This window comes from Oncorhynchus masou, chromosome 17 (genome assembly GCF_036934945.1).
Source record: "Oncorhynchus masou masou isolate Uvic2021 chromosome 17, UVic_Omas_1.1, whole genome shotgun sequence".
In the NCBI taxonomy this organism is placed as follows: Eukaryota; Metazoa; Chordata; class Actinopteri; order Salmoniformes; family Salmonidae; genus Oncorhynchus; species Oncorhynchus masou.
The window spans coordinates 3,035,420-3,051,365 of record NC_088228.1 but is presented as its reverse complement, the minus strand read 5'-3'; the positions used below and the strand labels follow the sequence as shown (position 1 = coordinate 3,051,365).

The following is a 15,946-nucleotide window of genomic DNA, read 5'->3' as shown; positions in this document are numbered from 1 at the left end:
TTAGCTGGGCCTGTTTAGCTGGGTCAGTAACGGCCTGTTTAGCTGGGTCAGTAACCGCCTGTTTGGCTGGGTCTGTTTAGCTGGGTCTGTAACGGCCTGTTTAGCTGGGTCTGTTTAGCTTGGTCAGTAACGGCCTGTTTAGCTGGGTCTGTTTAGCTGGGTCAGTAACGGACTGTTTAGCTGGGTCTGTTTAGCTGGGTCAGTAACGGCCTGTTTAGCTGGGTCAGTAACGGCCTGTTTAGCTGGGTCAGTAACGGCCTGTTTAGCTGGGTCAGTAACGGCCTGTTTAGCTGGGTCAGTAACGGCCTGTTTAGCTGGGCCTGTTTAGCTGGGCCTGTTTAGCTGGGCCTGTTTAGCTGGGCCTGTTTAGCTGGGTCAGTAACGGCCTGTTTAGCTGGGTCAGTAACGGCCTGTTTAGCTGGGTCAGTAACGGCCTGTTTAGCTGGGTCTGTTTAGCTGGGTCTGTTTAGCTGGGTCAGTAACGGCCTGTTTAGCTGGGTCTGTTTAGCTGGGTCTGTTTAGCTGGGTCTGTTTAGCTTGGTCAGTAACGGCCTCTTTAGCTGGGCCTCTTTAGCTGGGTCTGTTTAGCTTGGTCAGTAACGGCCTCTTTAGCTGGGTCTGTTTAGCTGGGTCAGTAACGGCCTGTTTAGCTGGGTCAGTAACGGCCTGTTTAGCTGGGTCTGTTTAGCTGGGTCAGTAACGGCCTGTTTGGCTGGGTCAGTAACGGCCTGTTTAGCTGGGCCTGTTTAGCTGGGTCAGTAACGGCCTGTTTAGCTGGGTCAGTAACGGCCTGTTTAGCTGGGCCTGTTTAGCTGGGCCTGTTTAGCTGGGCCTGTTTAGCTGGGTCAGTAACGGCCTGTTTAGCTGGGTCAGTAACGGCCTGTTTAGCTGGGTCAGTAACGGCCTGTTTAGCTGGGTCTGTTTAGCTGGGTCTGTTTAGCTGGGTCAGTAACGGCCTGTTTAGCTGGGTCTGTTTAGCTGGGTCTGTTTAGCTGGGTCTGTTTAGCTGGGTCAGTAACGGCCTGTTTAGCTGGGTCTGTTTAGCTGGGTCAGTAACGGCCTGTTTAGCTGGGTCTGTTTAGCTTGGTCAGTAACGGCCTCTTTAGCTGGGTCTGTTTAGCTGGGTCAGTAACGGCCTGTTTAGCTGGGTCAGTAACGGCCTGTTTGGCTGGGTCTGTTTAGCTGGGTCTGTAACGGCCTGTTTAGCTGGGTCTGTTTAGCTGGGTCTGTAACGGCCTGTTTAGCTGGGTCTGTTTAGCTGGGTCTGTAACGGCCTGTTTAGCTGGGTCAGTAACGGCCTGTTTAGCTGGGTCAGTAACGGCCTGTTTAGCTGGGTCAGTAACGGCCTGTTTAGCTGGGTCAGTAACGGCCTGTTTAGCTGGGTCTGTTTAGCTGGGTCTGTTTAGCTGGGTCTGTAACGGTCTGTTTAGCTGGGTCTGTTTACCTGGGTCTGTAACGGTCTGTTTAGCTGGGTCTGTTTACCTGGGTCTGTTTACCTGGGTCTGTTTAGCTGGGTCTGTTTAGCTGGGTCAGTAACGGCCTGTTTAGCTTGGTCAGTAACGGCCTGTTTAGCTGGGTCTGTTTAGCTGGGTCAGTAACGGCCTGTTTAGCTGGGTCTGTTTAGCTGGGTCAGTAACGGCCTGTTTAGCTGGGTCTGTTTAGCTTGGTCAGTAACGGCCTGTTTAGCTGGGTCTGTTTAGCTGGGTCTGTTTAGCTTGGTCAGTAACGGCCTGTTTAGCTGGGTCTGTTTAGCTGGGTCAGTAACGGCCTGTTTAGCTGGGTCAGTAACGGCCTGTTTAGCTGGGTCTGTTTAGCTGGGTCAGTAACGGCCTGTTTAGCTGGGTCAGTAACGGCCTGTTTAGCTGGGTCAGTAACGGCCTGTTTAGCTGGGTCTGTTTAGCGTTCATATTAACACATGATTTGCAGTTATATGCATTTTGAGAGGCAAACACTTCCATAGTTCCATTTCTGTAGCCTGTCTAACTAGTCAAAGTAGAAATAGGGCTTTAGTCGTGAAACATTGAGACTGTATTTCCATGACGAAGAAGAGTATCGGAGAGAATAATCTTTCCTCCTCACTGGCTCCATATGTGTTTACTGGACAAGCAGTCCACCACAGAAGGAGTCATAACAAACACTTATATGGTTGCTATGAAAGTCTTTGAGTGCCATTGATCATGTCTGTAGACAGCACTGTGTTCAAGTGGAATTTCACCCTGGGGAAAATTTGGGCTTGTTTTCATAATGTCCGAGGCATTTCTAGGACAGTGAGATATGTGTTTCACACACAATTGCCAATGAGGAATGCAGGTCTGAGTGATGGCTTTTGGAAGGCAGGTCAGGGTCGTGATGATGGCTTTTGGAAGGCAGGTCAGGGTCGTGATGATGGCTTTTGGAAGGCAGGTCCGGGTCGGGATGATGGCTTTTGGAAGGCAGGTCCGGGTCGTGATGATGGCTGTTTTGGAAGGCAGGTCCGGTCGTCATGATGGCTTTTGGAAGGCAGGTCCTGGGTCGTGATGATGGCTTTTGGAAGGCAGGTCCGGATCGGGATGATGGCTTTTGGAAGGCAGGTCAGGGTCGTGATGATGGCTTTTGGAAGGCAGGTCAGGGTCGTGATGATGGCTTTTGGAAGGCAGGTCAGGGTCGGGATGATGGCTTTTGGAAGGCAGGTCCGGGTCGGGATGATGGCTTTTGGAAGGCAGGTCCGGGTCGTGATGGCTTTTGGAAGGCAGGTCCGGGTCGGGATGATGGCTTTTGGAAGGCAGGTCAGGGTCGGGATGATGGCTTTTGGAAGGCAGGTCAGGGTCGGGATGATGGCTGTTTTTGGAAGGCAGGTCAGGGTCGTGATGATGGCTGTTTGGAAGGCAGGTCAGGGTCGTTTGATGATGGCTTTTGGAAGGCAGGTCAGGGTCGTGATGATGGCTTTTGGAAGGCAGGTCAGGGTCGGGATGGTGGCTTTTGGATGGCAGGTCCGGGTCGGGATGGTGGCTGTTTTGGAAGGCAGGTCCTGGGTCGGGATGGTGGCTTTTGGAAGGCAGGTCCGGGTCGGGATGGTGGCTTTTGGAAGGCAGGTCAGGGTCGGGATGATGGCTTTTGGAAGGCAGGTCAGGGTCGTGATGATGGCTTTTGGAAGGCAGGTCCGGGTCGTGATGATGGCTTTTGGAAGGCAGGTCAGGGTCTTGATGATGGCTTTTGGAAGGCAGGTCAGGGTTGTGAAGATGGCTTTTGGAAGGCCAGGTCCGGGTCGTGATGATGGCTTTTGGAAGGCAGGTCCGGGTCGTGATGATGGCTTTTGGAAGGCAGGTCAGGGTCGTGATGATGGCTTTTGGAAGGCAGGTCAGGGTCGTGATGATGGCTTTTGGAAGGCAGGTCCGGGTCGTGATGATGGCTTTTGGAAGGCAGGTCCGGGTCGTGATGATGGCTGTTTTGGAAGGCAGGTCAGGGTCGTGATGATGGCTTTTGGAAGGCAGGTCAGGGTCGTGATGATGGCTTTGGAAGGCAGGTCAGGGTCGTGATGATGGCTTTTGGAAGGCAGGTCAGGGTCGTGATGATGGCTTTTGGAAGGCAGGTCAGGGTCGTTTGATGATGGCTTTTGGAAGGCAGGTCCGGGTCGTTGATGATGGCTTTTGGAAGGCAGGTCAGGGTCGTGATGATGGCTTTTGGAAGGCAGGTCAGGGTCGTGATGATGGCTTTTGGAAGGCAGGTCAGGGTCGTGATGGTGGCTTTTGGAAGGCCGGACAGGGTCGGGATGGTGGCTTTTGGATGGCAGGTCCGGGTCGGGATGTTGGCTTTTGGAAGGCAGGTCCGGGTCGGGATGGTGGCTTTTGGAAGGCAGGTCCGGGTCGGGATGGTGGCTTTTGGAAGGCAGGTCCGGGTCGGGATGGTGGCTTTTGGAAGGCAGGTCAGGGTCGTGATGATGGCTTTTGGAAGGCAGGTCAGGGTCGTGATGATGGCTTTTGGAAGGCAGGTCAGGGTCGTGATGATGGCTTTTGGAAGGCAGGTCAGGGTCGTGATGATGGCTTTTGGAAGGCAGGTCAGGGTCGTGATGATGGCTTTTGGAAGGCAGGTCAGGGTCGTGATGATGGCTTTTGGAAGGCAGGTCAGGGTCGTGATGATGGCTTTTGGAAGGCAGTGATGATGGCTTTTGGAAGGCAGGTCAGGGTCGTGATGATGGCTTTTGGAAGGCAGGTCAGGGTCGTGATGATGGCTTTTGGAAGGCAGGTCAGGGTCGTGATGGTGGCTTTTGGAAGGCAGGTCAGGGTCGGGATGGTGGCTTTTGGATGGCAGGTCCGGGTCGGGATGGTGGCTTTTGGAAGGCAGGTCCGGGTCGGGATGGTGGCTTTTGGAAGGCAGGTCCGGGTCGGGATGGTGGCTTTTGGAAGGCAGGTCCGGGTCGGGATGGTGGCTTTTGGAAGGCAGGTCAGGGTCGTGATGATGGCTTTTGGAAGGCAGGTCAGGGTCGTGATGATGGCTTTTGGAAGGCAGGTCAGGGTCGTGATGGCGTCTTGTGTATTGATGGGGGGGCGATCTCATAATGCATGTATTCCTGCTTTGTGGCATTTCCCAAAGGCTCTATGTGATACTGATCACACTACGTTTTTAGATGTGGTTGTCCTTGTTCAATAGAGCCATTGGACTTACAGTGGGGCAAAAAACTACTTCGTCAGCCACCAATTGTGCAAGTTCTCCCACTTAAAAAGATGAGGCCTGTAATTCATCATAGGTACACTTCAACTATGACAGACAATATGAGAAAGAAGTACTTATTTTCCACCATAATTTGCAAATAAATTCATAAAAAATCCTACAATGTGATTTTCTGGATTTTTTTTTCTTCTCATTTTGTCTATCATAGTTGAAGTGTGCCTATGATGAAAATTACAGGCCTCATCTTTTTCTGTGGGAGAAATTGCACAATTGGTGGCTGACTAAATACTTTTTTGCCCCACTGTATTTAAGAGATGTTCATATCAGCAGATTCACTCACTAAACATACAAACTGACATGTTCTTCCCAGTCTCTGACAGACAGACGACTATTGGGTGGCGCTTTATGTTCTGGCCCCGTTGCTCCCCAAGGTGGTTTATCTACTGAAACCCGTATTGTGTATTGCTGGCTAACATAGATATTTTTTTGTTTGCTAACTTAGGTAGGTTACATTAGCTAGCTAGTTAAGATAGCTAAACAACTAACTGTTACAATAGATCATAGATATGTCTACTGGTATCTCGATTGTAAAACCTCTTCTCTTTTTAGTCATAGATATTAGAGGTCGACCGATTTTATGATTTTTGATACCGATTTATTGGGGGAACAAAAAAAGCCGCTACCAATTTAATCAGACAATTTTTATATATTTTATTTATTTATTTGTAATAATGACAATTACAATAATACTGAATGAACACTTATTTTTACTTAATATAATACATCAAATCTATTTAGTCTCAAATAAATAAATAATGAAACAAGTTCAATTGTTTTTTTTTTTTTTTTTTACAAAAACACAGTTTTGGAGAAGAAAGTAAAAGTGCAATATGTGCCATGTAAGAAAAGATGACGTTTAAGTTCCTTGCTCAGGACATGAGAACATATGCCCAGTTAAGAACGTTTTAGGTTGTAGTTACTATTGGAATTATGATGCTTCGACTATATCTCTCTCTGCTATTTGTATTTCATATACCTTTGACTATTGGCTGTTCTTATAGGCACTATAGCATTGCCAGCCTAATCTCAGGAGTTGATAGGCTTGAAGTCATAAACAGCGCTGTGCTTCAAGCATTGCTAAGAGCTGCTAGCAAAACGTAGTAAAGTATGGTTTGAATGAATGCTTATGAGCCTGCTGCTGCCTACCACCGCTCAGTCAGACTGCTATCAAATATCAAATCATGGACTTAATCCCAATTAGAATCTGTCAAAAAAATATACTTCCATCAGTTATAGAACCCATTGTCATCATTTAGTTATGAGGTCTGGGGTCCGCTCATCAACCAAGAATTCAGAAAATGGGACAAACACCCAACTGAGTCTCTGCATGTGAACCCCAAACAAAATATAATAAACTAATTTATTGCATGCAGAGCAGAATAAGGACAATACCTTCTAGTCTAAATCCAGAGAAGAGCTGTTCAATTCTACAACCACCTAAAAGGAAGCGATGCCCAAACCTTCCACAACAAAGCCATCACCTACAGAGAGATGAACCTGGAGAAGAGTCCCCTCGGCCAGCTGGTTCTGGGGCTCTGTTCACAAACACAAATGGAGCCAACAGAGCCCCAGGACAGCAACACAATTAGACCCAACCAAATTATGAGAACGCAAAAAGATTTTTGGGGTTGATTCTTAACAGAGATAATTGGAATGCTATTTGGCCCTAAACAGAGAGTACACAGTAGCAGCATACCTGACCACTGTGACTGACCCAAACTTAAGGAAAGCTTTGACTATGTACAGACTCAGTGAGCATAGCCTTGCTATCGAGAGAGGTCACCATAAGCAGACTGTCTTCTCTTGAGTGCCCGGATTGTGTGCCCAATGTCCACAAAACGAGGTGGAAACTGAGCTACACTTCCAAACCTCCTGCCAAATGTATGACCATATTAGAGACTTATTTCCCACAGATTACACAGACACACAAAGTATTAGAAAACAAATCAAAACATTGATAAACTCCCATATCTGTTAGGTGAAGTGGCATGACAGCAGCGAGATGTGTGACCTGTTGCCATGAGAAAAGAGCAGCCAGTGAAGAACAAACCATTGTAAATACCACCAATATGTATCTGTTTATTCATCTTCCCTTTCATACTACAACTATTTGCACATTGCTGAAACACTGTACATAGTAGATAATAAAAGACTAGAAATGTCTCTTTAAAAAAAATATATATATATATTTTACTGTTCATGTTAGTTTCTTGTTTATGTTGTAAAAATGTGTTCTCACTTTTGTTTATTTATTTCACTTGCTTTGGCAATGTAAGCCATGTTTCCCTTGCCAATAAAGCCCCTTTTGAATTGGAAGAGAGTGAGAATAGACAGACAGAGAGAGAGAGAGAGAGAATATGGAGAGAGTCAGACCGCAGACTGAGAGGAGAGCAACTCATTTCCAGTCCAACTCACCCCGGCCAAACTCATTGCCAGTCCAACTCACCCCGGCCAAACTCATTGCCAGTCCAACTCACCCCGGCCAAACTCATTGCCAGTCCAGCTCACCCCGGCCAAACTCATTGCCAGTCCAACTCACCCCGGCCAAACTCATTGCTCACTCTTTACCCCACCACGGTGGCTTTACTTTGTTGCCAAAATGTGTTTTCACTTTTGTTGAAACAATGTACATGTGTCCTAGATTTTCCTTTTTGTTTGTGCTTTCCAAGACAAGATTTTATTAGAATTTAGCATACTTGTACAGTGGAAATTATTCTGGTTCACAATTGAATTGCTTGTGTGTTGTGAACTTACCTCGTGCCTGAATATGTACATGCATACAATATCATGTGTTTATGTTCCACTCCGAACCAGACATGAGGCTTGCGTGTCCAACTGTAACCCCCTCCTCCCTAGAGAAGATACCATACAGTATCATGTTTGATCTCCTTCCTCCCTAGAGAAGATACCATACAGTATCATGTTTAATCTCCTTCCTCCCCAGAGAAGATACCATACAGTATCATGTTTGATCTCCTTCCTCCCCAGAGAAGATACCATACAGTATCATGTTTGATCTCCTTCCTCCCCAGAGAAGATACCATACAGTATCATGTTTGATCTCCTTCCTCCCTAGAGAAGATACCATACAGTATCATGTAGGTTCCCCTCCTCCCCAGAGAAGATACCATACAGTATCATGTAGGTTCCCCTTCCTCCCTATAGAAGATACCATACAGTATCATGTAGGTTCCCCTTCCTCCCTATAGAAGATACCATACAGTATCATGTAGGTTCCCCTTCCTCCCTATAGAAGATACCATACAGTATCATGTAGGTTCCCCTTCCTCCCCAGAGAAGATACCATACAGTATCATGTTTAATCTCCTTCCTTCCTAGAGAAGATACCATACAGTATCATGTTTGATCCCCTCCTTCCTAGAGAAGATACCATACAGTATCATGTTTAATCTCCTTCCTTCCTAGAGAAGATACCATACAGTATCATGTTTGATCCCCTCCTCCCTAGAGAAGATACCATACAGTATCATGTTTAATCTCCTTCCTTCCTAGAGAAGATACCATACAGTATCATGTTTGATCCCCTCCTTCCTAGAGAAGATACCATACAGTAACATGTTTAATCCCCTCCTCCCTAGAGAAGATACCATACAGTATCATGTTTAATCCCCTCCTCCCTAGAGAAGATACCATACAGTATCATGTTTGATCCCCTCCTTCCTAGAGAAGATACCATGTGATATGAAGTTGCTCTGACTAGGAATAGAGGGTCTCTGTTATGAATGCTTGACTGTTTGTGTTTGATTTTCTAACAGTGGAATGTAAATCTGGACAGAGACCTGCTGTTTTTCTGAAATGTTACTAGACAGTACAGGGACAGTAACACTGGACAGGTCTCTATAGAGACTTGGTTCTGTCTTTTGAAAACTATGAAAACCTCAGCTCTGGGAACAACATACTGTTTCTTGTCAGTAGTTTATTGTATTGACATGGTTGTGTGTGTGTGTGTGTGTGTGTGTGTGTTGCAGGAGCTGTGTCAGTGTCGTCCATCCGACGGGAACTGTTCGTGTTGTAAAGAGTGTATGCTCTGTCTGGGGACCCTGTGGGAGGACTGCTGTGACTGCGTTGGTGAGTAGTGTGTGTGTGTTGATAAGTCACATCTCAAACAGTACAATATGTGTTTCATTCATGAAACACAACAATACCTCAGCTCAGTCAAAAACAATACGTTGTGTTACCAGCCTCCTCAATTAGACAGAAACGTCTGTGGAGTAACTTAAATGACTGGGTGCACTTGGCAAGTTGTTTTCTGCACAGGTTGGTTTAAAAGTGGACTCGTTATTGGACTCTGAAAATTAAGGGAGCTGTACTGAATTATAAACTGGGTGGTTCGAGCCCTGAATGCTGGTTGGCTGACAGCCGTGGTATATCAGACCGTATTGCATTACATTTTTTACTGCTCTAATTACGTTGTTTACTAATTACTCTAATTACTCTCCCTCCCACACTCCCTCCTCTGCCTCTCCCTCGTTCTCTCCCTCAGGGATGTGTAACCCTAAGAACTACAGTGATACTCCAGCCACCTCCAAGAGCACAGTGGAGGAACTCCATCGACCAATCCCCTCGCTGTTCCGAGCCCTCACGGAGGGCGACGCCCCTATCAACATGATGGTGGTGTCCTTTCCCGTTGCCGAGGAACTATCTCACCATGAGAACCTGGTCTCTTTCCTAGAGACGCTTGACGACCAGCACCAGAACATATCGCTCCCCGCCAACAGCATCCACGGCAGCTACGACACTCAAGGTTGCGAAACCACAGAACTAGAATGATTTGGCTGTGGAACCATAGAACTAGAATGATTTGGCTGTGGAACCATAGAACTAGAATGATTTGGCTGTGGAACCATAGAACTAGAATGATTTGGCTGTGGAACCACAGAACTAGAATGATTTGACTGTGGAACCACAGAACTAGAATGATTTGACTGTGGAACCACAGAACTAGAATGATTTGACTGTGGAACCATAGAACTTGAATGATTTGACTGTGGAACCATAGAACTTGAATGATTTGGCTGTGGAACCACAGAACTAGAATGATTTGGCTGTGGAACCACAGAACTAGAATGATTTGGCTGTGGAACCATAGAACTAGAATGATTTGACTGTGGAACCACAGAACTTGAATGATTTGACTGTGGAACCACAGAACTTGAATGATTTGACTGTGGAACCATAGAACTAGAATGATTTGACTGTGGAACCATAGAACTAGAATGATTTGACTGTGGAACCATAGAACTAGAATGATTTGGCTGTGGAACCATAGAACTAGAATGATTTGGCTGTGGAACCATAGAACTAGAATGATTTGGCTGTGGAACCATAGAACTAGAATGATTTGGCTGTGGAACCATAGAACTAGAATGATTTGGCTGTGGAACCACAGAACTAGAATGATTTGGCTGTGGAACCACAGAACTAGAATGATTTGACTGTGGAACCACAGAACTAGAATGATTTGACTGTGGAACCACAGAACTAGAATGATTTGACTGTGGAACCACAGAACTAGAATGATTTGGCTGTGGAACCATAGAACTTGAATGATTTGGCTGTGGAACCATAGAACTAGAATGATTTGGCTGTGGAACCATAGAACTAGAATGATTTGGCTGTGGAACCACAGAACTAGAATGATTTGACTGTGGAACCACAGAACTAGAATGATTTGACTGTGGAACCACAGAACTAGAATGATTTGACTGTGGAACCATAGAACTTGAATGATTTGACTGTGGAACCATAGAACTTGAATGATTTGGCTGTGGAACCACAGAACTAGAATGATTTGGCTGTGGAACCACAGAACTAGAATGATTTGGCTGTGGAACCATAGAACTAGAATGATTTGACTGTGGAACCACAGAACTTGAATGATTTGACTGTGGAACCACAGAACTTGAATGATTTGACTGTGGAACCATAGAACTAGAATGATTTGACTGTGGAACCATAGAACTAGAATGATTTGGCTGTGGAACCATAGAACTAGAATGATTTGGCTGTGGAACCATAGAACTAGAATGATTTGGCTGTGGAACCATAGAACTAGAATGATTTGGCTGTGGAACCATAGAACTAGAATGGTTTGGCTGTGGAACCATAGAACTAGAATGATTTGGCTGTGGAACCACAGAACTAGAATGATTTGGCTGTGGAACCACAGAACTAGAATGATTTGACTGTGGAACCACAGAACTAGAATGATTTGACTGTGGAACCACAGAACTAGAATGATTTGACTGTGGAACCACAGAACTAGAATGATTTGGCTGTGGAACCATAGAACTTGAATGATTTGGCTGTGGAACCATAGAACTAGAATGATTTGGCTGTGGAACCATAGAACTAGAATGATTTGGCTGTGGAACCATAGAACTAGAATGATTTGGCTGTGGAACCATAGAACTAGAATGATTTGGCTGTGGAACCATAGAACTAGAATGATTTGGCTGTGGAACCATAGAACTTGAATGATTTGGCTGTGGAACCATAGAACTAGAATGATTTGGCTGTGGAGCCATAGAACTAGAATGATTTGGCTGTGGAGCCATAGAACTAGAATGATTTGGCTGTGGAACCATAGAACTAGAATGATTTGGCTGTGGAACCATAGAACTAGAATGATTTGGCTGTGGAACCATAGAACTAGAATGATTTGGCTGTGGAACCATAGAACTAGAATAGTATGATAGATTCCATTTCTATGAATGGAACACAGTGGTCATTACAGAGACAGTTGGGCTTCCTTGCAGTGAACACTGTTTAGACGGTGGTGTAAAACAATGAGTGGTTAGTTTACACTACATTCCAGAAGGAAAAGAAACGCACACCTATTTAGGCGAGGTGCTGGCTAGCGGAGTAGAAGACTTGAAAATAAAGGAGAGCCGCACAGATGGAAAAATGTAATATCCAACGTTTCGACAGACAAGCTGTCTTCATCAGGGTATATCGAAACGTTGGATATTGTATTTTTACATCTGAGCTCCGAGTGTGCAGCTCTCCTTTATTTTCTAGTTTACACTACATGTCATCCCACTAGAGGAGGAACACCAAGTTGGATGTTGTGTTCAGTCTGGAGGGATGATGTTGGTGATGTGAACTGCCTTTTCCTCCTCTTCTCTCCTCATCATCCTCCTCTTCTCTCCTCATCATCCTCTTTTCTCTCTCTCCTCCCGTTCCTCCACTTCGCTCTCTCCTCCCGTTCCTCCTCTTTCGCGCTCTCTCCTCCCGTTCCTCCTCTTTTCGCTCTCTCCTCCCGTTCCTCCACTTCGCTCTCTCCTCCCGTTCCTCCTCTTTTCGCGCTCTCTCCTCCCGTTCCTCCTCTTCTCGCGCTCTCTCCTCCCGTTCCTCCTCTTCTCGCGCTCTCTCCTCCCGTTCCTCCTCTTCTCGCGCTCTCTCCTCCCGTTCCTCCTCTTCTCGCGCTCTCTCCTCCCGTTCCTCCTCTTCTCGCGCTCTCTCCTCCCGTTCCTCCTCTTCTCGCTCTCTCCTCCCGTTCCTCCTCTTCTCGCGCTCTCTCCTCCCGTTCCTCCTCTTCTCGCGCTCTCTCCTCCCGTTCCTCCTCTTCTCGCGCTCTCTCCTCCCGTTCCTCCTCTTCTCGCGCTCGCTCTCTCCTCCCGTTCCTCCTCTTTTCGCGCTCGCTCTCTCCTCCCGTTCCTCCTCTTTTCGCGCTCGCTCTCTCCTCCCGTTCCTCCTCTTTTCGCGCTCGCTCTCCCCTCCCGTTCCTCCTCTTTTCGCGCTCGCTCTCTCCTCCCGTTCCTCCTCTTTTCTCGCTCTCTCTCTCCCCTCCCGTTCCTCCTCTTTTCGCGCTCGCTCTCTCTCCTCCCGTTCCTCCTCTTCTCGCGCTCTCTCCTCCCGTTCCTCCTCTTCTCGCGCTCTCTCCTCCCGTTCCTCCTCTTCTCGCGCTCTCTCCTCCCGTTCCTCCTCTTCTCGCGCTCGCTCTCTCCTCCCGTTCCTCCTCTTCTCGCGCTCGCTCTCTCCTCCCGTTCCTCCTCTTCTCGCGCTCGCTCTCTCCTCCCGTTCCTCCTCTTCTCGCGCTCGCTCTCTCCTCCCGTTCCTCCTCTTTTCTCTCTCTCTCTCCTCCCGTTCCTCCTCTTCTCGTGCTCGCTCTCTCCTCCCGTTCCTACTCTTCTCGCGCGCTCTCTCCTCCCGTTCCTCCTCTTCTCGTGCTCGCTCTCTCCTCCCGTTCCTACTCTTCTCGCGCTCGCTCTCTCCTCCCGTTCCTCCTCTTCTCGTGCTCGCTCTCTCCTCCCGTTCCTCCTCTTTTCGCGCTCGCTCTCTCTCCTCCCGTTCCTCCTCTTTTCGCGCTCTCGCTCTCTCCTCCCGTTCCTCCTCTTTTCGCGCTCTCGCTCTCTCCTCCCGTTCCTCCTCTTTTCGCGCTCTCGCTCTCTCCTCCCGTTCCTCCTCTTTTCGCGCTCTCGCTCTCTCCTCCCGTTCCTCCTCTTTTCGCGCTCTCGCTCTCTCCTCCCGTTCCTCCTCTTTTCGCGCTCTCGCTCTCTCCTCCCGTTCCTCCTCTTTTCGCGCTCTCGCTCTCTCCTCCCGTTCCTCCTCTTTTCGCGCTCTCTCCTCCCGTTCCTCCTCTTTTCGCGCTCTCGCTCTCTCCTCCCGTTCCTCCTCTTTTCGCGCTCTCTCTCCCCTCCCGTTCCTCCTCTTCTCGCGCTCGCTCTCTCCTCCCGTTCCTCCTCTTTTCGCGCTCTCGCTCTCTCCTCCCGTTCCTCCTCTTTTCGCGCTCTCGCTCTCTCCTCCCGTTCCTCCTCTTTTCTCGCTCTCTCCTCCCGTTCCTCCTCTTTTCGCGCTCTCGCTCTCTCCTCCCGTTCCTCCTCTTTTCTCGCTCTCTCCTCCCGTTCCTCCTCTTTTCTCGCTCTCTCCTCCCGTTCCTCCTCTTTTCGCGCTCTCGCTCTCTCCTCCCGTTCCTCCTCTTTTCGCGCTCTCGCTCTCTCCTCCCGTTCCTCCTCTTTTCTCGCTCTCTCCTCCCGTTCCTCCTCTTTTCGCGCTCTCGCTCTCTCCTCCCGTTCCTCCTCTTTTCTCTCTCTCTCCTCCCGTTCCTCCTCTTTTCTCTCTCTCTCCTCCCGTTCCTCCTCTTTTCGCGCTCTCTCCTCCCGTTCCTCCTCTTTTCTCGCTCTCTCCTCCCGTTCCTCCTCTTTTCTCGCTCTCTCCTCCCGTTCCTCCTCTTTTCGCGCTCTCGCTCTCTCCTCCCGTTCCTCCTCTTTTCGCGCTCTCGCTCTCTCCTCCCGTTCCTCCTCTTTTCTCGCTCTCTCCTCCCGTTCCTCCTCTTTTCGCGCTCTCGCTCTCTCCTCCCGTTCCTCCTCTTTTCTCGCTCTCTCCTCCCGTTCCTCCTCTTTTCTCGCTCTCTCCTCCCGTTCCTCCTCTTTTCTCGCTCTCTCCTCCCGTTCCTCCTCTTTTCTCGCTCTCTCCTCCCGTTCCTCCTCTTTTCTCGCTCGCTCTCTCCTCCCGTTCCTCCTCTTTTCGCGCTCTCCTCTTTTCTCTCTCTGGTTTGGTCCTGAACCTTTCATCCACCTCTTATAGAAAAAAAAGACACTGCACTCATGAGTTTCCTGAGACCCCATATTGGTTAAATATGAGAGCGTTCGTTGGTTGGTTCCCACCACAGTGCCCAGCTGTTAACTCATTAGAAACACCAGATGTGCGTCCCAATTGTCACCCTAGTCCCTATGTAGTGAACCACTTTTGACCAGGGCCCAATGAAAAGTAGTGCACTGCATAGGGAATAGGGTGCCAATTGGGACGCAATCTAAAACACATGGTCACACTTAGTGTTAGCAGCACACCCATTGTCCTCAGTCATAAAAGCAAACCCTAAGGAAAACATTGGAAGGTTAATGATGACCGCTTTCAGCAGGTAACTACTTACTACGGATATAAATATGCTTTCATGGGATTTACTAGTTATGTTTTAAAGATGTGGTTACTGAGAGAGCTGACCAGTGCCCTATTTTCTTTTCTCTGTATCCCTCCACCTTCCACCCTTGTCCGCCAGATAACATGTGTACGGTGGTCTACTTTGACGACTGCGTATCCATCCGCCAGTGTAAACTATACTGTGAGTCGATGGGAGGGTCGAAGTACCGCTGGTTCCACAACGCCTGCTGTCAGTGCATCGGCCCGGAGTGTCTGGACTACGGCAGCAAGGCTGTGAAGTGCACGAACTGTCTGTTCTGAAGACTGACGGTGGATGGATCTATGAACTGTCTGTTCTGAAGACTGACGGTGGATGGATCTATGAACTGTCTGTTCTGAAGACTGGCGGTGGATGGATCTATGAACTGTCTGTTCTGAAGACTGACGGTGGATGGATCTATGAACTGTCTGTTCTGAAGACTGGCGGTGGATGGATCTATGAACTGTCTGTTCTGAAGACTGACGGTGGATGGATCTACGAACTGTCTGTTCTGAAGACTGACGGTGGATGGATCTATGAACTGTCTGTTCTGAGGACTGACGGCTCCATGGTGGTGGAGACGAGCACCAAAAATATGGACCAAAACAATGGGTGGCTCCAGCGAGGGGCTAGACGCTGCTGAAGCCTTCTCAAAAATAGCCTAGTCACCCCCCCCCCCCCCATTGTATTAGTACATCATATACAGTATTACAGGACCCCTTAGCTTGCCCCTTAGCTTGCCCCTTAGCTTGCCCCTGAGCTTGCCCCTGAGCTTGCCCCTGAGCTTGCCCCTGAGCTTGCCCCTGAGCTTGCCCCTGAGCTTGCCCCTTAGCTTGCCCCTTAGCTTGCCCCTTAGCTTGCCCCTTAGCTTGCCCCTTAGCTTGCCCCTTTAGCTTGCCCCTTAGCTTCCCCCTTAGCTTCCCCCTTAGCTTCCCCCTGAGCTTGCCCCTGAGCTTCCCCCTGAGCTTCCCCTGAGCTTGCCCCTGAGCTTCCCCTGAGCTTGCCCCTTAGCTTGCCCCTTAGCTTGCCCCTGAGCTTGCCCCTTAGCTTGCCCCTGAGCTTGCCCCTGAGCTTGCCCCTTAGCTTCCCCTTAAGCTTCCCCAATGAAAGGTTTCTGTTGCCACCGCTGACCAAACATGAGAAGACTGCCACGGTCCAATATTCATTGTAACCATCAGAGCTAGCTGACTGAATTTCTCTCTTTCATGAGAGTGAATGACGTCAAATATTTTCCTTCTTACTGATTTATTATTTTATTCTTTGTATGTTGTATATTTTAGATGTAAAAAAAAAAAAAAAAAATGTTTTTACTGGAGC

The 15,946-nt window shown here is 48.3% G+C and overlaps 1 protein-coding gene across 1 annotated transcript in view; it reads left to right on the top strand.

Moving 5' to 3' along the window:
- Window positions 1-15,618, top strand: part of LOC135558326 (twisted gastrulation protein homolog 1-A-like) — a 35,732-nt gene extending 20,114 nt beyond the window's left edge. Inside the window, exons 3-5 of the mRNA XM_064992066.1 lie at window positions 8,697-8,796; window positions 9,212-9,472; window positions 14,729-15,618. Of these exons, the coding sequence (XP_064848138.1) occupies window positions 8,697-8,796; window positions 9,212-9,472; window positions 14,729-14,910 (543 nt within the window). The 3' untranslated portion in view covers window positions 14,911-15,618. The remainder of the gene's footprint in view (window positions 1-8,696; window positions 8,797-9,211; window positions 9,473-14,728) is intronic.
- The last annotated feature ends 328 nt before the right edge of the window (window positions 15,619-15,946 follow it).